Source organism: Lagenorhynchus albirostris, chromosome 15 (assembly GCF_949774975.1).
Source record: "Lagenorhynchus albirostris chromosome 15, mLagAlb1.1, whole genome shotgun sequence".
Classification (NCBI taxonomy): domain Eukaryota; kingdom Metazoa; phylum Chordata; class Mammalia; order Artiodactyla; family Delphinidae; genus Lagenorhynchus; species Lagenorhynchus albirostris.
The window spans coordinates 13,999,971-14,026,868 of record NC_083109.1 but is presented as its reverse complement, the minus strand read 5'-3'; the positions used below and the strand labels follow the sequence as shown (position 1 = coordinate 14,026,868).

General features: G+C 42.6%; 1 protein-coding gene across 3 annotated transcripts in view; it reads left to right on the top strand.

Moving 5' to 3' along the window:
- EYA2 (EYA transcriptional coactivator and phosphatase 2) overlaps positions 1 to 26,898 on the top strand; it is a 255,735-nt gene that overhangs the window by 161,090 nt on the left and 67,747 nt on the right. For 2 of the 3 annotated variants that reach the window (XM_060123880.1, XM_060123879.1), the window contains exons 6-9: positions 3,324 to 3,391; positions 4,889 to 5,066; positions 14,555 to 14,697; positions 21,162 to 21,245. In XM_060123880.1, coding sequence (XP_059979863.1) covers positions 3,324 to 3,391; positions 4,889 to 5,066; positions 14,555 to 14,697; positions 21,162 to 21,245 — 473 coding nt within the window. The remainder of the gene's footprint in view (positions 1 to 3,323; positions 3,392 to 4,888; positions 5,067 to 14,554; positions 14,698 to 21,161; positions 21,246 to 26,898) is intronic. The other variant, XM_060123881.1, reaches the window with a different exon arrangement.

Sequence of the window (26,898 nt, the reverse complement as noted above, 5' to 3'; positions counted from 1 at the left end):
AATTCTGTATATTGTCAATTAATTTTTGATAAAGGTTTCAAGTAATTCAGTGAGGGAAAGGATAAATTTTTACAGTTGTGTTAGAACAACTGGATAGCCATATGCAAAAAGATTAATTTAGACCCTTACCTCACACTGTACACAAAAATTAACTTACATTATATCATAGACCTAAATGTAAGACCCAAAACTATAAAATTTCTAGAAGAAAGAATCTTTATGACCTTGGGTTAGGCAGCAAAAGCAAGATTCGTGATAAAAAATTGGTAACTAAAACTTTTGCTTTGCTTTTCAATAGAAACCATTAAGAAAATGAAAAGACAAGCTACAGACTGGGAGATAATATTTGTAAATCATATGTCTGATAAAGAACTTGTTTCCAGAACCTATAAGGAGCTCTTACAATTCAGTATTAAAAGGACAAGCCCAACTTTTTTTTTAGTGGGAAAAAGATTTGAATGGACCTTCATCAAAGAAGATGCATGACTGATAAACACATGAAAAGATGCCCAACATGGTTAGTCATTAGAGAAACGCTACTTAAAGCCAAAATGAGATACCACTGCACACCTACTAGAATGGCTATAGTCACAAAGACTGAACATACCAAGTGCTGGAAAACTGGAACTCTCTTCCATTGCTGGTGGGAATATAAAACACACACTGCTGGTAGGAATGGAGAATGGCACTGACACATTGGAAGACAGTTTGGTCATTTCTTTTTTTTTTTTTTTTTTGGGCTGTGCCACACAGCTTGTAAGATCTTATTTCCCTGACTGGGGAATGAACCTGGGCCCTCAGCAGTGAAAGTGCAGAGTCCTAACCACTGGACTGCCAGGGAATTCCCTTTGTTGTTTGTTTGGGCTTTTTTTGGGTTTTGTTTTTTTGTGTTTTGGGTTTTTTTTTTAGTTTGGCCATTTCTTTGAAATATACTCTTACCACATGACTCCACAATCTTACTCCTAGGGATCCTCCCAAGAGAAATGGAAACATATATCCACACGGGACTTGTATGCAAATAATTATAGCAGCATTATCCATAATAGCCAAAAATGGGATGTGGTCCATCCATAGCATGGAATACTATTCAGCAATAAAAAGGAATAAATTACTAACGCATATTACAACATGGATGAACTTCTAAAGCGTGATGCTAAGGGAAGGAGGCCAGACACAAATATATGTTGTAATGATCCTGTTTCTAAGAAATATCTAGAAAAGGCAAACTCTAGAATAAGCAACAGGTCAACTGCTGCCTGAGGCTGGGGATGGGAGTGGGGGTTGACTGCAGACAAGCAGAGGGCACTTTGGGGGTGATGGAAATGTTCTAAAACCGCATCGTGGTGACGGCTGCACAATTATAGCGATTTACTTTAAAAAGGAAATTTACTTTAAAACGTGACATTTTTACAAGGGAGGAATTGTATAGTATATAAATGGTATAGTATATAATGGTATAGTATTATATCCCAAAAAACAGTTCTAAAAAGAAGCAGCAACGACAGTCTAGAGTCACGTTGGAAACGCAGACTTGAGCCAGACTGCCCAGGTTCCAGCCCCAGCGGCTGTCACTCACTATCTCTGTTGCCTTGAGCACGCTACTTAACCTTTTTCTCCGCTCACTTTCCCCGTGAGAAGCCTTGACACACGAGCTCACTGCTGTTATTGCTGTCACCGCCCTCTTCTTTCTCCGGGCTCCTGCTCCATTGACCCTTTTGCTCTTTCTTTAACCTGTCAAGCTAATCCCTACCTCAGGGTCTTTGACCTCAGTGTCTGTGAATACTCTTCCCCCAGGATGTTTCCATCACTGGCTTCCTCTTATCATTCCTGGCTCAGCTCGAATGTCATCTCAGAGGTCTTCCCTGACCACCCTACCTGAAATGACACCACACTCATTCATTCATTTACTCATTCATTCACTAAGTAGCATCTTCTAGTAGTAGTAGTAATAGTGGTAGTAGTAGTATCACTTTTATCCCCATTTTACAGGTGGGACAACTGAAGCTCAAAGAGGAGAAGTCATTACACTCATTCATTTAATTCAAAACATAATTATTACCACCTTACACTCTTTAGAATGGCTACAATTAAAAAAAAACAGAAAATAAGTGTTGGCAAGGATGTGGAGAAATTGGAACCCTTGCTCACTGTTGGTGGGAATGTAAAATGATGCAACCACTGTGGAAAAACAGTATGGCGGGTCCTCAAAAAGTTAAAAATAGAATTGCCAAATGACCCAGCAATTCTACTTCTGCGTATATACCCCAAAGAATTGAAAGCAGGGTCTCAAAGAGACATTTGTATACTTGTGTTCATAGCAACATTATTCACAACAGCAAAAAGGTAAGAGCAAACCAGTGGCCATCAGCAGATGAATGGATAAACAAAAATGGGATATATATACACTATGAAATACTATTCAGCCTTAAAAAGGAAGGAAATTCTGACACGTGCTGTAACATGGATGAACCTTGAAGACATTATACTAAGTAAAATAAGCCAGTCACAAAAGGATAAATACTGTAGGACTCCACTTATATGAGTTCCCTAGGGTAGCCAGATTCATAGAGACAAAAAGTAGAATGGTGGTTGCTAGGGGCCGAGGGGAGGGGGTGAAATGGGACTTACTGTTTAATGGGCACATGGTTCTAGTTTTGCCAGATGAAAAAGATTCTAGAGATGGATGGTGGTGACGGTTGCACAACGTTGTGAATGTACTTAATGCCCCTGTACTTAATGCCACTTAATACACTTAAAAGTGGTTAAAATGATAAAAAATAGACAAACAGCAAGGTCCTACTGTACAGCACAGGGAACTATATTCAACATCTTGTAATAAGCTATAATGGAAAATAATCTGAAAAAGAATAGATACATATATGTATAACTGAATCATTTTGCTGTACACCTAAAACTAACACAACATTGTAAATTAACTATACTTCAATTTTTTTAAAAAATGGTTAAAAGGGTAAATTTCATGTTATGTACATTTACAATTTTTTTAAATAAATAAGTTTTAAAACATAATTATCGAGTACCAGAAACTGTGTTGGGTGCACTCTCATTTATTTCTCACCAGAATCCTTTGAAGGTGTTATTTATATTTTATTCATTAATATTATTAATTTATTATTAATTAAAATATTGTTCACGTTGTTCATTAATTCGTTGAGAGAACTGAGGTTCAGAGAGGTTGCCAGAGTCACAGGTTCCATCCCAACCTGTCGGAGGACCTCAAAGACCCCACCTTTCTGCTGTGTCTTTCTCCTCCATGTCCCTCTCTGACTGTAAAAAACCTCATCTGTCCCTCCTTCCTGCAGGCACAGCAGGGATCTATCAAGGAGCAAATGGACTGACCAACGCAGCTGGCTTTGGAACTGTGCACCAGGTAGGCAGAGCTCCCCACCCTTAAATAGTCCCTTTAAATCCAGGTACGCAGAGAACCCCCTTGTACCTGTGAGCCCTACCAGAAACCGTGTCTCTGATTCCCTGGATTTGGAGAACGCAGGGGCCAGACTGTACCAACAGCCATTGGAAAGATACAGTGTAGAGGCAGAGAAATTGGAATTGCTGGCAGATTTCCAAGATGACATGGGCTGCGTCATATGTTCCATCTTGATCTGAGTCTAAGACACCCATTGACTGTTGAATCTGGGATGGATGGATGCAATAACCTGTGGTCTTTCACCAGACCCCAGGCTTTTCCAGGGTGAAATTATATCTTCTTCGCCTCTGCGTCCCAGTGTCGAGTGCCCGACACAGAGTGGGAGCTTTATAAATGCTTGTTAGATTGAATTTAGTCAGCGCCGTGAAGATGGATGGATGCTGGCTAATAGTCTGAGTCTCTTGGTTTCACTTAGAGAGTGAATTAAGAATTAACCCGCCAAAGGTGGACGGGAACTCTGTGCACTATTGGTGCACCTTTCCTGTAAGAAGCTTCCGTGAGCTGCTTGCAGGGTGGAGAAGCACTGCTGTGTGGTGGGGCCGAACATTTGAAACAATGACTGTCGTCGGGGAGCTGGACGATCTGGTCGGTTTAAGCAAAGCTTGATAAAGAAGACTGGCGTTCTTCGCTTTCATCTCCAGGACTCCCTCAGGAGAGTCTGGATCCCTAATGCTGTGTAGGCGCCACTGTGTTTGCACAACACCCCCTCCCCCACCGTGAACCTAAAATGTCACCTAGTCTCCGGGGTATGTGTATGTGGTCTTTATTACTCATTCATTTGTTCACTAATTTTTCCAGTATTTATTGAGTGCCCATGTGTGCCCAGCACAGCCGTGACCAAGACGGATGCTGTCAGGGCCATGTGCGTGTCCCTCAGGGTGCACCTGTTGACCTCTAGCTGCCAGGCTCTGCACCCCTGGGCCCAAGGGTGTTTTCTGGAACCAATGTATACAGCAGGCAGGAAGTGCCAGGGAATTAAGCGTTCCCTGGGAGCAGCTCTCAAGCAAAGACTGGCTGGACTTGGTATATAAATACCCCAGCTCCCTTGCCCCTTGGGAGAGATCTTTCTGAGATGTGTTTTCTACCACCCTAGCATCTCCCTGGTAGAATTCAGCTCCAGTTCCCACTGGAGAAGCCCCTGTGCTGGCTGCCTTCCCTCCTCCCCTTTGCTGTCTCGCTTCCCCACTCCCCAACTGGTCTCTCCTTCACGCCCCAAATCCGCTACTTGCACTTGGATCCTTGTCTTGGAGGTCTGCTTCTAGGGAAAGCCCCTAGAGCTTTTATTCTATAAAGAGCCCCTAGAGCTTTTATTTTTATAAAAGCCCTCATAGAGCTTTTATTTTAATAGTGGGGAGACAGGGACAGACACAACAGACCCAGCCCGGGAGGCCCCTTACCCACATCAGCCTGACAGCCTTCCTCGTGGGTTTCCCTCTCCAGGACTATCCTTCCTACCCCGGCTTCCCACAGAGCCAGTACTCCCAGTATTACAGCTCGTCCTACAGCCCTCCTTACGTCCCAGCCGGCAGCATCTGCTCCTCTCCCCTCTCCACGTCCACCTACGTCCTGCAGGAGGAACCTCACAGCATCCCCAGCCAGAGTTCTGAGTCGCTTGGCGGTAAGTACAGTCACTGTCATGTGGTCATTCCTGGTTGTGGTCTGAGCTCTTATATGAAGGATGTACTGGACATAGGTCCCAGTTGTAAAGAACCAGTCACCCAAGAGCTAACTTCATCTTTTATTGGCTTTTCTTTGTGTGTGTGTGTGTGTGTGTGTGTGTATTTAATTGCACCCATGTTTAAAAGTTACAGATTTTTACCTAAAAATTCTAATGTCTGCCTTCTCTTGAAAGACGATCTGGTCACCCTAGGTCCACATTATTAAGTCACAGTGCTTGTCTGGAGCTGAGTAATGTCTGCCCCATTCAGACAGGGTACACACGACTCCACATCCAGGCCCCTTGGTGATGTACATCACTGTGCGCCTAACTCGCCAGCCTGCGGATTCATTCATTCGTTCCGTAAATCTGCTATGCACGTGTCTTCTCTTTTATGAGATGATTTAGGCTCATCACCACTAAATAACATGACAGCCATAAATTAGAACATCCAGTGAGAGTAGATATCATTGCATTTTATTCTTTTTTTCCTGAAACCTCCTGTTTCTGGGGCTTTGTAGAAGCTGAACGAGCATGATGGTTTGTGAACGTTCATTCAATAAATATTTATTGGTTGATGGCTAGAGAAAGAACAATAGTGAAGACTCACCTCTTTGTTCCTGAAGTTCTTGGTGCAGCTGTTGCTTTTAGCCCTTGTATTTTCCATCAGTTGGGGATGAGTTAGATGATATTGGTTTGGTGACAAATGGAGACAATGTGGCCAAGCATTTTTAAGTCAACTTTGAAGGATGTTTAGGGTTTGAGCATTGATTTTGGTCATTGTGACCTCATCCCAGAGTATAGAATAAATGCCTAATACCCACATTCCAATTTCCAAATTGCTTCCTTGGAAGAGTATGAAGTGTAACAAACTTTTCTTTGTCATAATCCTGAATTATCTTTGCCCATCCTGCTTTCCACAATGTGGCCTCTCCACACTGGTTTCAGAAATGAAATATAAGCAGGAAATCTTCCAATAGATGCTACTATCTATCTATAATTTGATGGTGAACTGGATTCCAAAGACTTACTTCCCAAGAATTTGGGTTATGTGGGAAGGTCGTTTTTGTTCCCCATCAGGAGTGAACATAAAGGCTCATTGTGTCATTGAAATTTTTCTTTATTGTTTCCCCCTGTTCTTCACCTATCCTCTGGTCTAAGGTTCAACAATAAGTGGTTGAGATGGTTTTTACCGTGTGACTAACAAGCTCACATAAAATCTAATGACATAAATAATGGTCAGCTATAACCGAGGTCTCTTGCCTCTTCTCCCCAGTGTCCGTTATAAAGGAACGGCATTTAAGCATACTCGTTTGCCCACGCACACAGGCACACGCTTATGCACTCTCTTAAAATTTCCCATAAAACTCCACTTTTGAAATTATCCAGGATCTGCTTGAGTGGTTGGTTCCAAATTCCAGAGGCTCAAGAGGTTTATATCTTACCGACAGATCATGCTCACTCTTTGCGTTGCCCGGATATGGTATCCTAATGCTCTTCTCCTCCCTGGCCCCCAGCCCTGCCACAGCACCATCTGCATCGACATGCATTAACAGTTACATTAAGCCCCAACAATTTGCAGATGATTGCAGGGCAGTTCGCTGATGGAGAGGGCAAAATCTGAACATCTGACGTTACTCAAGAGAAAAGACAAATCAGTAGTGGTTGCTTGAGGACTTTTTTCTTTTTAAGCTTTTAAGTATGTTACAAATTATCTAAAAAGAAGTTGTAGTATATTTTAAATTTCTTAGATCTTCTCCCTCAGTCAATAGAAGGAGGAATTTTTTTTAATCGCTCAAGAAGAAACTTACAAGGTTCTTTCATGCAATTTGGCAACATCTAACAAAATTGAAAATGCATGTACTCTTTAACCCAGTTATTCTACTTCTAGAAACTTATCCTAAAGATAAATTCCCACATAGGTACAAAGACTTAAACTAAAAGAATATTTTTTGAGCATTGCCATAGCAAAAGACTGAAAACAACGTAAATATCCATTAATAGGAGTCAGGTTAAATAAATGATGGCGTATCCACCACTGGCACGCTATACATCTGTTAAAAAGAATAAGTAAGCTAGTGATATCTTCACTAATATGGATCTCTCTTTGAGCTATTGTGATATGTGGAAAACTATGATAGTGGCAGAACTATGTGCATAACATGATCCTGGAGTTTTTTTTTCAATATAAGTATAGTTTAATACCCATATTTGCATAGGAAATTTCTGGAAGGATGCAAAAAAACTGTTAACAGTCATTTTCTCTAGGGAGGAAACTAGAGGGGAAAGACTTGATCTAACAGACAATAGGCCACTCCACTTAACAGCAAAATTCACATTTTTTCACGTGCACATGAAACATTTACCAAAATAGACATATCCTGGGCCATAAATCATGAAGTCTCATTACATTTAAAAGGTTTCAAGGCATACAAAATATGTTCTCTGAAAACAGTGGAATTAAATTAGAAATAAATAGCAAGAAGATTTTCGGAAAATTCTCAAATATTCAGAAACAAAATAGCACACTTCTACATAACCCATGTGTGATGGTTAATTTCACGTGTCAACTGTCCAGGCTATGGGATGCCCACCCAGACAGCTGGTTAAACATTATTTCTGGGTGTGTCTGTGAGAGTGTCTCCAGAAAACACTGGTATTTGAATCAGTAGACTGAGTAAAGGAGATGGCCCCCACCCATGAGGGCAGGCATCATTTAAATCCAGTGAGGGCTCATCTTACAGAACAAAAAGGCAGAGGAAGAGTGATCTCTCTCTCTCTTTTATTAAGCTGTGACATTCATCTTTTCCTGAGACATTGGGGCTTCTCGTTCTAAGCCTTTGGACTCCAAGGCTTACATCAGTGGGGGCCCCTTTCTTATCCCCCACCCCTGGATCTCAGGCCTTCAGGCTCAGACTAGGAGTTACACCATTGGCTCCCCTTGTTCTCAGGTCTTTAGACTCAGACCAAATTATACCACCAGTTTTCCTGGTTCTCCAGCTTGCAAGTGGCAAATTGTGGGACTTTTTGGCCTCTGTAACTGCATGAGTCAATTCCTATAATAACTCTCCATATATATAAATACACACACACACACATATGTGTGTGTGTGTGTGTGTGTGTGTGTATATATATATATATATATATATACACACACACACACACACACACACACACACACATATGTTCTGTTTCTCTGGAGAACCCTGGCTAGTACACCACAAGTCAAAGGAAAAATCAAAGGTGAATTTAAAAGTATTTTGAACCTAATAAAAATGAAAACACAGCGTATCAAAATTTATGGAATGTCACTAACACAGTACTTAAAGGGAAATTTGTGGCACTAAATCCCTATATTAGAAAAGAAGAAAGGTTTTAAACCAAGCACCTTATCTTTCACCTTAAGAAACTAGAAAAAGAAAGGCAAACTACACCCAGAGTACGTAGAGGACAGGAAATAACAAAGATCAGAATGGAAATCAATAAAATCTGAAAACAGAAAAACAGTAGAGAAAATCATTGAAACCAAAACTTGGTTCTTTGAGAAGACCAATAAAATTGATAATACTCTACACAAGCTGATATGGGGAAAAAAGAAAAGATATAAATTACCAATAAAATGAGAGGTGACATCACTACAGACCCTACAGATATTAGAAGGCTAACAATGCAATAGTCAACAACTTAGATGAAATGAAGAAATTCCTTGTGGGACAAAAACTTCTGAAGCTTGTTCAAGAAGAAATAAGCCTATATCTACTAAATAAACTGAAATTTTTTTGTTAAAAATGTTCCCACAAAGAAATTGCCAGGCCTAAATGTCTTCACTGATTAATTCTACCCAACATTTAAGTAAGATATATCAGTTCTACATTAATTCTTCAGGAAAATTGAAGAGGAAGGGATACTTCCGAACTCATTCTATGAGGAATGCATTACCCTGATGCCAAAACTAGGCAAAGACATTAAAAGAAAACAACAGACCAATATTTCTCATAAACGTAGATACAAAATTTCTAGACACAATGTTAGCAAATTAGCCCAACTGTATATTAAAGGATACTATATCATGACTAAGTGGGGTTTATCTTAATGATGCAAAGTTGGTTTAAAATTTGAAAATTAATGTAATTCACCATATTAAGTAACTTGAAAGAAAAAAAAGAGATTATCTCAACATATGCACAGAAAAACATTTGACAAAATCTATCATTTGTTTCTGATAAAAATTCCAAATTAGGGGTAGAAAGGAACTTCCTTTATCAGAAAAAGGCATGCAGTGGACTGAATTTTTATATCCCTCCCCCCACAATTTATGTGTTGAAGACCTAATCCCCAGCGTAATGGTATTTGGAGGTGGGGGTATTTGTGAAGTAATTAGGTCATAAGGGTGGAGTCCTCAAAGTGGAATTAGTGCCCTAATAAGAAGAGGTACAAGAGAGATGATATCTCTCTGTCTCCCCACCATGTGTGGAGACAGCAAAAAGACATCCATCTGAAAACAAGAAGAGGACTCTCACCAGGAACCAAACTGGCCAGAGCCTTGATCTTGAACTTTGCAGCCTCCAGAACTGTGAGAAATAAATCTCTATTGTTTAAGCCACCCAGTCTGTGGTGTTTTTTTTTTATAGCAGCCTAAACTGACTAAAATAGGACAGCTACAAAAAACCTACAGCTACCCCCCCAGGACCAGAAACAAGACAAGGATGTTGCGGCAGGTGGGCTACTTAGTTGTGGCTCGTGGGTTCCTTAGTTTTGGCTTGCCGGCTCCTTAGTTGTGGCATGCGGACTCTTAGTTGCGGCATGCATGTGGGATCTAGTTCCCGGACCCGGGATCAAATCCAGGCCCCCTGCATTGGGAGCACAGAGTCTTATCCACTGCAGCACCAGGGAAGTCCCTACGTTTGACTTTTTAAGAAACTCCTAAATTGTTTTCCAAAGTGGTTGTACCATTTCACATTCCCACCAGCAGGGTTGAGGGAGTTCCAGTTGCTCTGCAACCTTGCCAGCCTTTGCTATGGTCAGTCTTTATAATTATAGCCTTTCTAGGGGGTATGTAGTAGTATCTCACTGATGATTTAATTTGCATTTCTCTAATGACTAATACTCAGCATCTTAATCATGTGCTTTTTTTGCCATGCCTATATCTTCTTTGGTGAAACGTTTGTTCAAGTACTTTGCCCATTTCTTTATTGGGTTACTTGTTTTCTTATTATTGGTTTTGAGAGTTTTAAAAAATATATTCCGGATGGTTAATTTTATGTCAACTTGACTGGGCCAAGGGAGGCCCAGATAGCTAGTAAAACATTATTTCTGGGTGTGTCTGTGAGGGGTATCTCCAGAAGAGATTAGCATTTGAATCAGTAGGCTGAGTAGAGAAGATCTGCCCTAACCAATGTGGGTGGGCATCATCCAATCCATTGAGAGCCCAAATAAAACAAAAAGGCATAGGAAGGGCAAATTCTCTCTCTTCTTGAGCTGGGACATTCATCTCCTGCCCTCAGACATTGGAACTCCCCGTTCTTGGGCCTTCTGTCTCAGACCGAATTATAATATTGGCTTTTCTGGTTCTCCAGCTTGTGCAAGGCAGATTGTGGGACTTCTTGGCCTCCATAGCCACATGAGTCAATTCTTATAATAAATCTCTATCTATATCATCTATATCTATCTGTCTATATCTACGTCTATATCCTACTGCTTCTATTTCCCTGGAGACCTCTAACTAATACAACTTACTTTATCATATATATGTTTCGCAATTATATTCTTCTGGACTGTGACTTGTCTTTTCATTCTCCTAATAGTGTCTTTTGAAGAGCAAAAGTTTTAAATTTTCATGAAGTCCAATTTATATCAAACATTTTTTCCTTTTGGATCATGATTTTAGTGTTATATATGAGAATCCTTTGCCTAACCCAAAAGCACAAAGATTTTCTCCTTTTTTCTTATATAAGTTTTATATTTAGGTCTATGCTCTATTTTGTGTTAATTTTTGTATGTCATGTGAGGTATGTACTGAAGTACAGTTTTTTCTGGATATAGATATCCAGTCGTTTTAGCATCTTTTGTTGAGAAGACTATCCTTTATTGCTTTTGAATCTTTGTCAAAAAGATTCATATACATGTGGTTTATTTCTGCACTCTCTATGCTGGTCCACGGATCCACTAATCTACTGGTCTAGTCTATCTTTATGTCAATACCATACTGTCTTGATTACTGCAGCTTTGTAATAAGTCTTAAAGTCAGGTAGTGTTAGTATTCTAATTTTGTTTTTCTATATCAGAGTTGTTAAGGCTATTCTAGGTCCTTTGTGCTTCCATATGAAGTTCAGGATCAACTTGGCAGTTTCTACAAAAAAAAAGCCTGGGATGTTGACAGAGGCTGTGTTTGATCAGTTTGTAGAGAACTGATATCTTAACAATAGTAAGTCTTCTGACCTGTGAATGAGATACATCTCTTCATTTACTGAAGTCTTCTTTAACCTCTCCCAGCAGTGTTTTGTAGTTTTAGGGGTACAAGTATTGCACATCTTTTGTCACATTTATCCCTAAATATTTCATACTTTTCAATGCTACTGTAAATGGCATTTAAAAATATTCTATTTCCTACTGATGGTTGTTAGCATATAAAAATACACTTGGTCAACCAAATAAATATTTTTTTAAAAAAAAGGTCAAACGTAGACTTACCATATATCCTGGTAATCATGCTCTCTCATAAGAAGAAAGCTTATGTCTATACAAAGACTGATGAGTGACTGTTCATAAAAGCTTTATTTAGTCCAGCCAAAAACTAGAATCAACCCAAATGTCCATCCCCAGGTGAACAGGTGAACAAATGGTGATACATCCACACAATAGAATAGTACTCAGCAACACAAAGGAATGAACTATTGATATACATGACAACATGGATTGAATCTCAGAACAGTTATGCTGGCTGAAAGAAGGCAGACGAGAGTGTGTGTGTGTGTGTGTGTGTGTGTGTGTGTGCGCGCGTGCGCGCGCGTGTGTGTACACGCATACCGAGTGATGCCATTTATTTAAAACTCTAAAAAATATAAACTAATTTATAGTGAAAGAAAGCAAATCCATGGTTGCCTGGGCGGGTAGCAGGAGGAAGAGACTATAAAGGAATTACAAGGAAACGCTTGGGTGCTGGATTTGTTCATTATCTTGATTGTGGTGATGGTTTCATAGGTGTGACCATATGTCAAAACTTACCAAACTGTGTGCTCTAAGTATGTGTGGTTTATTGTATGTCAATTACACCTCCATACAGTTGTTAAAATAAAGAAGTAAAAACATTAAAAAGGGAGAAATAAAAAGAGGGAAATGACTCCAAGAAAGATTCCTATAAATTGCTCTAGCATGTGTACCTCTGACTTTGGCCTTGAATTTTGACCCTTCATTCTCAAGAATGTATATGGTCAGAAAGGGCTGCTTTTTTTGGCACCCCTAATAAATTGACTCTACATAACACTTTATTGGGACATTTTGTAGGTAGCTGGTGTTTCCTCCTCTTTTAATATTTGCCTGGATTTTAATGGGGCCAACAAGTGTTTTCTAAACCTCCCTAGCCTTAGAACTACCTAGTGAATCAGGATAAACTTTATTTATGACTCTTAAGCATCTGTGAATTTATTTAGTGCCTGTTCCTCACCCTCCAAAAGAAAGTCTTTGCTAGTTTGATGTTTGGGAATCTCTAAGGCTGTATCCTAAAAATTTGGGAGAGTTGGAGACAGCCCAACAGTTCTGACAACTCAAAATCACATCTTTTCTTATTATGTCCTGAGTCGGCGAAGCAGTTTTATAAATATTAAACAAAAAAAAATTCAGTCCCTTGGGTTTTGGAGGGAAATATTCCTTCCAGGGTAGGAAAAAAATTAGTCCATTGCCAAGCATTTTTATACAAAAGCATTTTCCCCCCGATGATCCAAGAACTGGCAATTATGGAAGGAGAGATGGAGTCCGCAGGGTACATTTGGGAGCTAAAACGAGCAGCTGTAAGATGAGAGCGGGATGGAACGTCCTCTAAGGTTCCATGCTGGTTTACAGTTCTGTCACTCTAGTGACAAGGGCGGGCCCAAATGTTACTTCTGCCTCTACCACTAATTTGTAGGGTAACAACAGGAGTACATCATCTCACTAAGCCTCAGTTCCCTTGTTAGTTAAATAAAGATGATAAAGTCTAATAAGATGTATTTAAAACTTCTGTGCTTAAAAAACAACACAACTTGGATGCTGGCTTTGGGAACTGAGTGCTGGGAACAAGTGCTGCCCACTTGTTCATTCAGGATTATTAGACAATTGCCCAAGGGCAGGACCCTGGCAGCCTCTCAGTACACTGTGTCCGGAAACACCACCTCGATGAGAAGCCACAGGTGCCCACCCTCGGCCCTGCACCTTCTCACTGATCCCCATGTGTATGTAGGTGTAGTCAAGCCAGAACACAATTTAAATCATTTACTGACATCTCCTAATTGCCAGCCCTGTGCTGGACGCTTTTGCCTATATAACCTCAAGTTGACAAATTTCTTAACAAGTAAAGCTTAAATGACTGGCTTTTAGTAGAGAAAGGGGAGCAAGCCGCCTAGGGATAGGAACCTAGAGAATTCTCCCCACACACGCCCCATTCACCCCAAGGGAGGGATCTCTTAAAGGTAGAAGAGTTTGATGCCCAGCTACATATATATGTGTATATATATATGTTATTTTCTTCCTTCTGTTTGTCTAGGGATTCTCAGGCGTTAGGATATATAGACAGTTGTAAACACAAAACTCCGTTCACTGGAATTGTAGCTCCCCAGCTGCCCCTGCCCTCACTTCTCTCAGATCCCTGCTCGGCTGTCCCCTTATCCATGAGGCCTCCCCTATGCATGGCACAGGGAGATCAGCTCGGTGCTTTGTGACCACCTAGAGGGGTGGGATAGGGAGGGTGGGAGGGAGGCACAAGAGGGAGGGGATATGGGGATATAGGCATACACGTAGCTGATTCACTTTATTGTACAGCAGAAACTAACACAACATTGTAAAGCAGTTATACTCCAATAAAGATGTAAAACAAACAAACAAAAAAAATTAGTAACCTCCCAGCACTCCTGCACTCTTAGCCGATTTGTCAATTCTCTATAACATATGTCCCCACCTGGCGTATTATGTATTTACTTGTCTGTCTCATGTGTCTCTCCTCTCTCTAGAATTTAGGTGCTATGGAACCAGTGCCTGGAACCATACCTACTCAGTAAATCTTTGCTGGGTGTGTGAATGATTATGAATGGGCAGTTTAAGGCACTTTCAAGAGTAATTTTGATTCTACGTGATCTTTGCCTTCGCTGCTGCCTTGGGGACCTCCCACTTTGGAGTTAGATGGTTCTGGTGTAATAGTTCGTGGGAGGACACGCTCAGCCAAGCCTCTGATACGTCTGCCCTTCCCTCTCCTACGCCAGGTGAATATAACACGCACAATGGACCTTCCACGCCAGCAAAAGAGGGAGACACAGACAGGCCGCACCGGGCCTCTGACGGGAAGCTCCGAGGCCGGTCTAAGCGGAGCAGTGACCCCTCCCCAGCAGGCGACAATGAGATTGAGGTAACTCAGAGGCTTCTGCCTGACTTGGTGAATGTCATCTCCACATGTGGCCAGAACAGGAGGCGTCGGGCAGAGTTCTGTCTGGGGGAGAATGGCCCTGTGTGTTCACAAAGTGCAGGAACAGAGAAAAGGGCCCTTGGTGGAAAGGAGGGAAGAATTCGGTTGGCCACACGGAAGCACCGTTGACTGGCCAGGCTAGGAAAAGTGACCCTAGAGATGGTAAAGATGGGTGATTCTCAAATGTGAGCCACAACAACATCACGTGGGGGCCTGCGAAAACCCAGACGGCTGGGGCCACCCCCCAGAGTTTCCAATTCAGTAGATCTGGGGCAGGGCCTGAGAATTCACATTTCCAACAAATTCCTAGACAATGCTGATGTGCATTGGGAACCACACTTTGAGAGCCTCCAGTAAAGATGACATTGGACAGTGGACCTTCCCCACTGGGTTAGAGTGATTCTTAACCTTGGCTACATGATAGGATCACCTGGGATGCTTTTTAAAATTCAGATGCCCAGGCCCCATCCCACACTAATTAACTAGACATTTCAGGGAGTTCTGAAAGTTCCCCTAGTGATTCTACTATGGCTTAGATATTTATCTACCTGAAGACAGGAGGCTGGCTCAAATAAGTTTGCATCAGTTCTGTAATTCTGAGTTTCTCGGTGGTTCTCCATCTGGGCTGCACATGAGAATCTCCTGGGGAATTTTGAGAAACCTTCATTCTCAAGCCCAGATCAATTAGATTCCCTGAGGGTGGGACCCAGGTGTCAGTATGTTTAAGCTCCCTAGGTGATTCCAGTGCAGCCCAGACTGAGAGCTACTGGTCTAAGGGGTGCGCCCATCTTTATTATAATAAAGCAAGTGTGGAGTTATCGGTCAGGCACTGACATTTTCCCAAGCAAACAAACAAAAAAGCACAGCATGCATGAAAGATGGGGAAGACCACTAGAAGGGACAGAGGCAAGATGGATGCCCCCAAAACAGACAGAAGCAACTGTTACCTATCAAGGGAGAAAAATGGGCACACACACGAGTTCGTACTTGTTTGCAAAAGGCAGTCATTTTGCTGGCTTGAGTGTGCCATGGGTGTACATGGGTAGTACTGGCAAAGCTTGAGTCACTGTCAAGATATCCAAATGCAGCATCATCACATCCCTATTGATGATCCTGTACAAATTATGTAGCAGCTACAAAGTTCAGCTGGCAAACTCAGATAAGCTAAGAAATACCATTTTCATCACTTCCTTAAAATCTGTGTCGTTTTGACTCTGAGTCCCCACCCACCGGGGTGGTAGGAAATGCCATTTCATTAATGGGGCCTTTCCCCTCCCAGAATTCTATGAGAATCTCAGGGTTCAAGTGGTCTCAGAAAACAGAATCATAGCCTCTTTTGTCCATTGTGGCTTGGTGACTGCTCCCTTTTTCATTGTCAGTACCTGCAGTGGTCACTGAAAGCCCAGCTGTTCTCTGGGGTTTCCGTGCCACAGGTTGAGCATAGAAATCCTTGTTGAGAGTGAGAACATTGGAGTATTAGCTGCGATCCTTCGGTTGCAAGCAACAGAAACCAATTCTGGTCACTCAAGCGAAGAAGGATCTACTGGGAGGGAACAGCATGGAGAGGAAGTGATACAACCAAGGTTAGAAAGAATAGTAACAAAGACCACGCTGGGGAATCTGGGGAACCTTCAGGGTGCCGGCCCTTCTGGAGAGCGAGATATTTGAGATTCTAGCGCCATGTCACTTGATGTCCGATTCCAAGGAGGCAGCATCCCATTGGCCTGGCCTGGATCCTTATGCCCCTGATTGAGAGTCTCACCGAGATAGCGCACAAAGGGAAAAGAACATCGAGATGCTCCTTCTAAGAAGGAGTTGGATGCTGGGGACCCCAACAAGTGTCTTGGCCAATACCAAGACACTTGACATTTAGCCAGTATTCACTGGTAGGGCTGTACTAGCTAACCAGTGTCACTAGTAGGGCTGTGCTAGTCAGCCAGTATTCACTAAGAAAGCAGTAGCAGTTGTTTGTGGCTGGTGTCTGTTCCGATCATCCTAGAAAGTGTTAAATATTTTGAACATCACACTCGTCCCCTACACTTGGTATACACAGCCATCTCTTCTGTGAGCTCGACTGCCCTTGGGACCTGCCAGAGAGCAAGTATTCCCACTGCTTATGGGACTCTTCTCAGTCCAGAGGATTCTGTTCTTGCTTTTCCTCTAATTCTTAAAGCCACCGCCTTCTAAAACCAAGGAGACTTGGCACAAGCCCTTCAGGGGGATTAGGCCTTGGCACAAGGCTAGAAGAAAATTTACTCACTCCTGATCACGCTTGCTTTCTGCCTTCCCAGATGCCTGAGGATTTTCTACCAGCTTGAAGTTGCAGAGCTATAGAAATCCTGGAGAGCAACACGTACTTTAATATTTTTTAAAAATGTATTCAATCACCTGACGTGGTTTCTGCTCTTGGTAGGGGACAGTGGGGGTGGAGAGACATTTTTCCATTAAGCTGAGAAGGGGGTGGGGGGGCGTGGAAGGATTATGGGGTGATATTATTCTGGAAACATCTGCTTCTTGATTCCAGAGTAAGTACCACTGGGCAGGAACAGTTGAAAAGGTGTGAGCTGTGTTTCACCGCCGTGCTCAATAACAGCACAGAGGTTTTGCATGGGTCACACCTCTTAAGTCTTTGGCACCGTTGCTGATGGCTGCAGCCCACGAGAGAGAAATTAGGTAGAGAAGTGGAAAGGAGGAAAATTCTGAGTATGTATTAGTTAAAATCCCTCAACTGCAGGTGCCAGAAACCAACTTGAGCTGGCTTAAGTGAAAAAGCAGAGTTTATTTTAAGGATACAGGGATTCTCTTAGAACCCAAGAGCCAAGGGTACAGCAAGTGTCAGCAAGATATTGGAACCAGAAGGTAGGAGGGGCAAGGAAACGCATTTACACCTTCTCTCCCTATGTTCCACAGTGTAGATGCTAGAATCCCCAAGCGGTAGTGTCTTTTCAGTGGGCACGACTCTCCTCCAGGCCCCTCACTCTACTTCTGACTAAAACCAAGTCCTGCAAAAGTGTTGGGTCGTGTTTCCATCTCTCACCCCTCTGTTCCTCTCTCTCTGCAAACTAGTCTTCCCTGTCCTTCAGATCACATTGCTACCAACAGCCACCCAAAGACAATGAATTTCTTTCCAGGTCTCAATTTTGAGCTCCCAAGGAAAGGCCTCTGACCCAGCTGGGGTTAGGGGCCCACCCCTGGCCCAAACCCTGGTGGGCTAAAGAGTTAGGGTCACGAGCAGAGTGTCCACCAGGAACAGTATACCCACTGAGAATCTAACACAGAGAGATAGAATGGGGGACTAGTGGGGAAGAGGGACAGACCCTCTTCAGAGAGGATATAGTCAGTAAATTAAGGAGTCTGCATTAAATTTGAAATTACTTGATTTTTTTTTACTTGATTTTTTAAAGAATTCTCTTACCAAAATTTCTAAGTTTAACTGATCCAGCCTAGTTAGTTCAGATGAATTAGGACTTAGCATATTTAAACCCCAGAAGCTCTCTTCAAAAACAGTGGTTTTCAAACTTTTTTTTACCATGACCCAAAATAAGAACAATACTTATTATCATGACCCAGCATTTACATACACATAAATGTAAAAGATCAAAAAATTCACAAAATAATATTCACTAAAAATTGTTTCTGAATGAATAAGTAAAAACTTATGGCTGTCTAATTATCTTAAATGAATCATTTCCATGTAAAAATGGACTTTGGCAAGGAATTGGGCCAGTGGCGTGAATTGGGAGATGCCAAGATAGACACATGAGGCAAAAAAAAAAAAAAAAGAAATTCACAAAATAATATTCACATCTATTAATTGTTTTGAAAACCTGTATTAATTGATCTTTTTCCTTCTAGATACTACCTTTCTCTTTACTTTTAAAGGCATTACAAATGTGTAAATACAACCACTGACCCCCAGAGAGTTTTCCAAGGTGGCCTATTCAAGATGGTAGACTGAGTAGGTGCCTTTGTTGCCCCCAACACCAGCTACATCACGCAGGCCTTTTGTTTTTAAAAATAATGATCACCAGAAAAAATTATGAAAACCAGCATATAAAAAATTGAGGCCAAGATAAATGAATAGGATAAACTATGAAAGGTAATTTAAGAAACAGAAAAGATCTTAGAAAAATTCTGATTGGTTTTCTTATAAAGATTCAAGGAGGTCTTGTATCCACGAGAAAAGAAGTGCAGGCTATTGGGAAAGGAACACTCAGAGACAAAGTAAAAGCTACTGTAAATTTTTAAATGATAGTGAGAATCAAAAGTTTCATAGAAGGGTGGGCTTCCCTGATGGCGCAGTGGTTGAGAGCCTGCCTGTCAGTGCAGGGGACACGGGTTCGAGCCCTGGTCTGGGAAGATCCCACATGCCGCGGAGCAACTGGGCCCGTGAGCCACAACTACTGAGCCTATGCGTCTGGAGCTTGTGTTCCGCAACAAGAGAGGCCGCGTCAGTGAGAGGCCCGCACACCGCGATGAAGAGTGGCCCCCGCTCGCCGCAACTAGAGAAAGCCCACGCACAGAAACGAAGACCCAACACAGCCATAAATAAATAAATAAATAATTTTTTTTAAAAAAAGTTTCATAGAAGGGTTGGAAGAGAAAGTTAAAGAAATCTCTGAGAACATAGATCAAAAAGACCAAATTACAGAACACTGTTTTTAAAGGATAAGCAATATCAATCCAAAAGATCTAATTTGTCTATTGGGAATTCCAGAAAGATGTAACAATGGGAAAGATTGGAGGACATTATTTAAAGAAATAGGCTTGAGAAATGTTTGAGTGCTGAACAGTATGAATGTAAAAAGACAACACCTAGATATATCCTCATGGGATTTGAGGATGCCAAGTATAAAGAAAAGAGCCTAAAAAATCCGAAGAGAAAAAAAGTAAAACCTGTAAAGAACTGAGGATCAGTGAAAGATCAGACTTCTCATTAATCATGCTTGACACAAGATAGATTCTTTCAAAGATCTAGAGGGCATTATTTTCCAATTGGAATTCTGCACCCAGAGGAACCTTAGAGCAAAATAAAGACATGATCAGATTAGCAAAAATGCAGGAAGGTTACTTTCCATGCTCCTTTCAGAAGAAGTAACTTAAGGATGTACTCAAGCAAAACAAGGAAGAAAACCAAGAAAGAGACTTGGGATCCAGAAAACAGTGGATCTGACCCAGAAATGCAGTAAAGGGAAGTCTCAGGATGCTAGCTATGTAACAAGCCTGAAGATGATCCAGTCCACATTGGAACATTCTGTCACAGAGGAAGAACATCTTTGATACAGAGGGTGTGGCTGAATTTGAAATTCTACTGAAGGCATGTTATTGGAAACAAGAAAAGAATTAAAGCAATTAATAAGCTCCAGCAAAAACAGAAAGTTATTCCAAACAGGCGTGATTCCTATGAACAAACTGAGATATGGCATGATTTTAATCAGGATGGAGTATAAGAAAGGAGAATACACATGACCTTGGTGGTAGGAACAGTCTCCTTAAAGTGGCTCTGGAGCTATGACATTAGATACATAGAGAAGGAAGTGAAATCCTAGCACATTACTTTGCTCTGCAGTGAACAGTAATCACAAGATGTACATAAATGCTCTATACTGGTTACCAACTTTTAAAATCAACATATAGACAGAGCACAGAAGTCTTAAGTACAATTATAACACCCAATGCACAAACCAGTTTATCCACATTGACAATGCAAAAGTGAAGCTAAAGCTCAGCTCTTCAAGAGGCAAGGAGGTAGTGGGAACGGGTAGGGACACCAATGTCCATATTTTCCATATTGGGTTTGCTGTTTTAGCCAAGAGAAAATATCCAGTGCTGATGGGAATTGGAAATAGAGGGGTTCGCATATGTGAAAAATATAAAATTCTGGAGAAATGGAGGAGATTTACCATGAGCTAAACCCTCATTTTTCCCATTGCCCAGTCAAAAGATATTGTTTAAAGTTGGCAAATCAGTAAGTAAAGGTGTTATTTAGAGTTATAAAGGTAATCAGCAGAATTGCTAAAAACAGAAATGTTTAGAAGTAGCTGGGCTTACGGTGAGCAGTGAACGTAAAATGGTAGTATTTCATTTTGTCAAATGAGTTCTACGATTTTTATTGCTTTTGGACTGAACTCCTCTTTTGAGCTTTTATGTGAAAGGCAAGAACAGGCGTCTTGGTTCTGGCATCTATGGGTTGATAGGAACCCAAAAACTTGGCCATCAGAATATATTTTTACACAGCTGAGGTTGAATGGGGACTCGAGGATACATGCGTGAGTCACATGTTTTATAACTTAAAGATAATGTTTTTCAAGACATATTTTTCCTCCCAGGGAATTAATTTCTGCAGACATTAAGTCAAATGCAAGCAAGTGCATTTGTCTCCATTCTCTCCCTCTCTTTCATCACAGCGTGTGTTCGTGTGGGACTTGGATGAGACAATAATTATTTTTCACTCCTTACTCACGGGGACTTTTGCCTCCAGATACGGGAAGGTAAGAATCCATTTTGCCTCCTTTTTTTTTTTTTCAACGTGACAGTCTGTCCAGCTGGTTTGTCTTGGGAATTGCGAGGGCAGTTCATAGGACGGCGTCTCCAACAAGCTGCCCCTTTGCGTCAGCCGGGCTTTGGAAGGCCTATGGAATCTTCCCTTGACATGTGAAATTTTAATTAGCTTCTCCCATTGTCTCCCATGCCTTTTCTTCCAACACATGAAACATTCAACATCCACTTGATAGGATATAAGCTTGTAGTCTTCGGCTGTCTCCCTCCTCCTAAGAGGGCTAGGAGATGCTTCAGCCAAACCCAGTAATCCTAGCTGAAAAACGAGGTAAAGTACTTTTCCTCTTCCCTGTTGTTTATTTTAGTGTCTCCGGCAGATGAATTTAATTTTCCTTCCATTTTTCTGAGACAAGGGGGAGGCATCTTGTCAGCTCCAGCATGGATCTTAGCAACAGCTTTGCAAATGTATCACCGACAAATTATGTCGGGGAACCATCCAGTTAGAGTTCCGGGCAGATGCTGTCCGTTGACCGGTGGTCCATGCAAGAAATGTCAAAACGCCCTTAAAAATGCAAAAATGAACCCAACCACTGAAACCCAAACCCTGCCGATCCCATGGGCTTTGTATCAAACCACATGCGGATGCTCCAGACGTCTGCCGTCTCTTCGAGGAGACAGGTAGAGGTGGCAGGGCGCGGCTTTAGGGGACAGATGCACCGTCGGCTCATCCGAGGTAAGCGACCTATTGGCAGCTGCTTCCACACACGAGTGGGAACCATGAGACACACCAGCGCCTGGAAAATATTTCTGTTTCTGTTTAGAGCCCAGGAATATGATTTGACATCACCTCATGGCTTTTCCAGCTGCTCGTGTTTTTTATGAGGGTTATAACAAGCTGGATGTGTAATTAGCAAGATAGATTTATCGTCTGCCGTTATGTTGTAAAGAATATAAAAATGGTGTTGGTGGTGCAGAAATCTCTTGCCGAGGAGGAATGCCGTTAATGTGTCTAGCAGTGCCTGCGGGAAATCCGGCATGCGTTTTTGGAGTGTGCACAGCTTAGGTAAAGGATGGCAGAGTCCAGAGCTGCTGAAAGCACCAGAGCAGACTTGGCAGCTAGGGCAAAAAAGCAGGGCTTTCCCAAAGGGGCTGCAGTAGTGAGTTGCCCACCCAGGCTGGGTGTTCTATGGTTTTTAACCATCCCAATAAAGCCACCGGCCCCCCAAGAACCATTCCTTCACTCTTCTTACCCTTTGAGAAGTTCCACAGCTTCGTGCAACAATTCAGTTCCCATGGATTGCGTAGGGCTTTGTAATCTAGGCTAAGATTTTTGTGTCTGTGTCTCGCTACCACTCTTTAAACCAAGTTACAGGCTCGTTCAAGACAGGGACAAAGCCCAGAGCTCTGTTCTGGGCCCCCTGGCACCTGGTCCATGTCACTTATCACCAGCCAGCTCTCTCCAATCCCATCACCTAATCCCAGCCACCTTCCCCTCCAGCTGTCTGGTCTCCCCTCTTGCCCTTGCCAGCCCCCTACAGAGGGGTCATCCTAAAATACAAGCCTGGTCTCTCTTCTACTGAAAAATCGTCAGTGGCTTCCCCATTGACAAACCCTAAGCCCAGCCTCCAAGGCCCTCCATGAGCTGGCTCCTGCCCTACTCTCCAGCCCTGTTTTCTCTTACTTGTCCTGAGTTGCTTTTTGTCCTCGGAACCTGCCACCATCTCTCCCATCTCTTCCGAGTTTTTCCCAGAAGCAGAGCCTGAGACCAGGAATGAGTGCTGGTAGTTTAGTTGGGCGGTGATCCCAGGAAGCACAAGGTACAGAGTGGGGAAGTGAGGCAGGGAAGGGAAGGCAGCCAACACAGGGTACGTAGATAGCTATGGCTGCAGGTACCTGCGACTCAGAACCACTGGGGACCTCTGGGCTACTCTGGAACACACCTCAAAATTGACTCCCCCAAGGAGCAAGGGTGCTGGGATATTTATCTACACATTCCCTTCCATCGTGGGTTGAGGGCTTTTTCTGGGGGGGTTATTTCCCTGTCCTGGCCTGTCCCATGAAAACCCTAGGGCAGGGAATCACAGGTCCTAACAGGAGGAAGCCTCTGCATGTTGAGAGGACACAGAAGAGGGGCACACTGGAAGCTTCTGCTATAATCTAGAATGTTCTAGAAAGTTCAGGTATTAGGTTAAATCATACTTATCTTTCAGTTCCCATTTCCAAGGTAGCTTCCTCCAAGAGGACTTTCCTAACCACTCCCACCCCCATTTAAATTGCATCTCTCCCCATAACTCTATTTTTCATTTATATTATAATTATGCACTTATTTTCTGTCTCCTTCTAAGCTATATGTGCCCTGAGGACAGAGACCATGAACATTTTTTATCAACCCAACTAAGCACAGTGCATGGACCAGATTGCTCAATACGTATTTGTTGGGGAAATGAATCAGGATGACCCTCTAGAATGAAAGCAACATGACGACAGGCACCTTTTTTTTCTGTTTTGTTCATTGCTTTGTCCCCAGAGCATAGAACAGTGCCCCCCACCTAGTAGGCATTGAATAAATATTTGGTGAATGAAGGTAGGTAGGATAGAAAATAGTATCAAAACAAAAAATTCCTAACTAGGGGCCACCTGCCAAATTCTGCCTGCAGACATTTGTGTTTGGCCCCTAGAGTGTTCGAAAAAATGTGAATTTGTCGCCAACATTTAAAAAATCAGGAGATTGCACAGACCAAAACAATCGCAATTTCCAAGTCTTCTTGAAAAATTAGAAAACCTAGCAATCCTGCATTCCCACGTGGCAGCAATCAGCAGGGGCTGAGTAGCAGCTGCCCAGTTGGCGGGGGTGTACAGTCTCCAGCCCATCCACAGCCCCACCTGGCCTGTTCAGGGGACCCTCCTGACCCCATTGGCATCTGAGTTTCAACATCCATCCTAGAACTACAGAACCACTGAAGGTCAGAGCTGGAAGGACCTGGGAGACCATCACATCTATTAGTCTCCATGGTACAGTAGGAGAAACTGAGGCCCAGAGAGAGTGAGGTCATCCAGGAGATAACGAGAGGTAGATCTCAGGTGCACTTGCCTCTCTGGGTGTTCCCAGGATGTCCAGGGAAAACTAAGGTGAGATGCTCTTGGAGCCCCCAGGTCTCCAGTGCCATCATTATTCCTCTTCTAGAACTTTCTACTCCTCCAGCTCTGTTAAGTGAGGAATGAGGTTGGTTGGTTTGTTGGTTGGTTTTCCTAAATCGAGCCACCCTAAGAGAGACCCAAACTAACCATGGCTTAACCAAGATAGAAGTTTATTCTTCTCACCTTGTAGTCCAGGCATAAGCAGTTCAGGCTGGTAAGGCTGCTACCCAGTACCAGGGATGGAGACCCCCTTCCATCTTGTTCTTTACCATTCCTAGAGCATTGCCCTCGTTGGCAAAATGAAACGTAGCTCACCCCCATGTCTGCATTCCAGCCAGTAAGAAGGGGAAGCAGGAAAAGGGGAGTCCACCACTCTCTTTTTCATTTTTATTTTTTTCCCTCTCTTTGGAGGGCCAGATCCAGAAGTTGCACAGATCGTTTCTGCTCACATGCCATTGGCTGGAATGTGATCACATGGCTACCTTCAGCTGCAAAGGAGTCTGGGAAATGTAGTCTAGTCATGTGCTCTATTAAAATTCAGGGATTCTATTATTCTGAGAGGGAGAAAGGAAGAAGGGATATTAGAGGACAGCTAGCATTTTCTAGCACAAAGTACCATTAGTAAGAGGAAGAACAATGAAAGAGAAAATTGTTGAGGAAAAATAAACTTCGTTCTGTTCAAGACATCTAGAGGACAACTGTATTTGTGGGTCTGAAGCTCCAAAGAGAGGTCTGGGCTACAGCTATAAACTTGGAAGACAGAGGAGAGGAGAGGACGTAGACGAGTGTGAGCCCCATTCTACAGACAGAATAACTGAGACACAGAGAGGTTATGCAGTCAGGTTCATAATGGAACTTAAATTCATGGCCTTGACTTCTGGCCCACATCTCTTTCTCTTTGTGCTCTTCCAATAGCTGCAGCCACATGGAACCCATTATTAATAGCTGGTATCAAGTGGGACTCTCAGCTTGAAGCACAGAGTGTTTAAGCTACAAAGGGAATTTATTAGATGACAGTAATTGGAAAAACCCAGAGGTAATGGGATTCAGCCTGGGCCGGATCCAGAAGCTCAAGCAGTGTTCTTCGGGCTTTTGGTCTTTCTTCATCCCTCAGCTGACTTTTTCCATGTGGCAACTCCTTCTCTGGCAACTCCTTCTCAGAAATCCCAACTGAAAAAGAAGGCCTACTTCCCAAATTCCAGCACAGCTCCCAGGCTTGAATCTCATTGGCTCAAACTGGGTCAAATGCCCATCCGTACATCAAACTCTGTGGCTCTGTGTAGCCAGCCTAGATCAAGAGCCTGGCATGGAGGGAGTAGAGGAGCAGGTCAGCTCCGTCCCAACCAAATGGATGGAGCTGGGGAGGGATGGTACCCCAGAGAAAACTGAAGTGCTCTTTCCAGAAGATGGTGAGGATCCTGGAGTGAGGAGTGTGTCCAAAGTGGGCTCTGAAGGTCATGTACAGAGATGTACTTGGTGTACATCTACACCAAGGACTCTGCTCGTGGCCATTGTGTTAAGCACTATACAGGAAGCAGAAATCGTATCAGTTGTGGTCCCAGCCGAAGGAGCGACTCACTGTTTACTTAGGGAAATAAGACCAACAGAGCTAAAATAATTAAGAAATGATTCAAAAACAGACTGTTTGACTTTTAAAACAGAAACTGGGCCCTTTTCCTGTTCCCAATCAGGGCATGTGCTGCTCAAGGCTGTCATCTCTCCACTTCCTTTCCATCTCTTCCTACCCAGTGCTCAAAACCAGAGCATCCCTTTGGTAGCTGTACCTCCCCACATCTTGTGGATCCATTAGAGGTTCCCTGGAGAGCCAGAGACGCCAGTGATTGCCGGCCGCCTCTCTCCTAACCTCTCCTCCCACCCCGCCTCCCTGCAGTCCCTGAACTCTGTTTTTTCCAGCTGGGATTAGACAAAAGGCTCCTGGTGGTCAGAAGCCTTTGCCTATGGCCAGGAAGGGCTCATAAGGGGAACTGATCAGCAGTCTTCCTGGGTTCACAGTGGGTCAGCCCTGACTCCTCCTTTAGTGCCCTGCCTTCCAGGCAGCTCAGTACCAATTGGAAGCTCAACTCAAGGCCCGGTTGTGTGTGTGTGTGTGTGTGTGTATATGCTTTAATAACGGCTTTATTGAGAAATAACCCACATACCATAAATCTACCATTTCACTGTGTACAATTCATTAGTTTTTCGTATATTCAGAGTTGTGCAGCCATCACCAGTATCTAATTTTAGAACATTTTCATCACCCCAGAAAGAAACCCCATACCCATTAGTAATCATTCCCCATTTCCTCCAGCACCGCCCACCCCAGCCCCTGGCAACCACTAATCTACTTCCTGTCTCTATAGATTTACCTCTTCTGGACATTTCTTATAAATGGAATCACACAATATGTGGTCTTTTGTGACTGGCTTCTTTCACTTAGTATAATGTTTTTGAAATTCATCTATGTTGTAGCATATACCAATACTTCATTTTTATTGTTGCATAATTTTA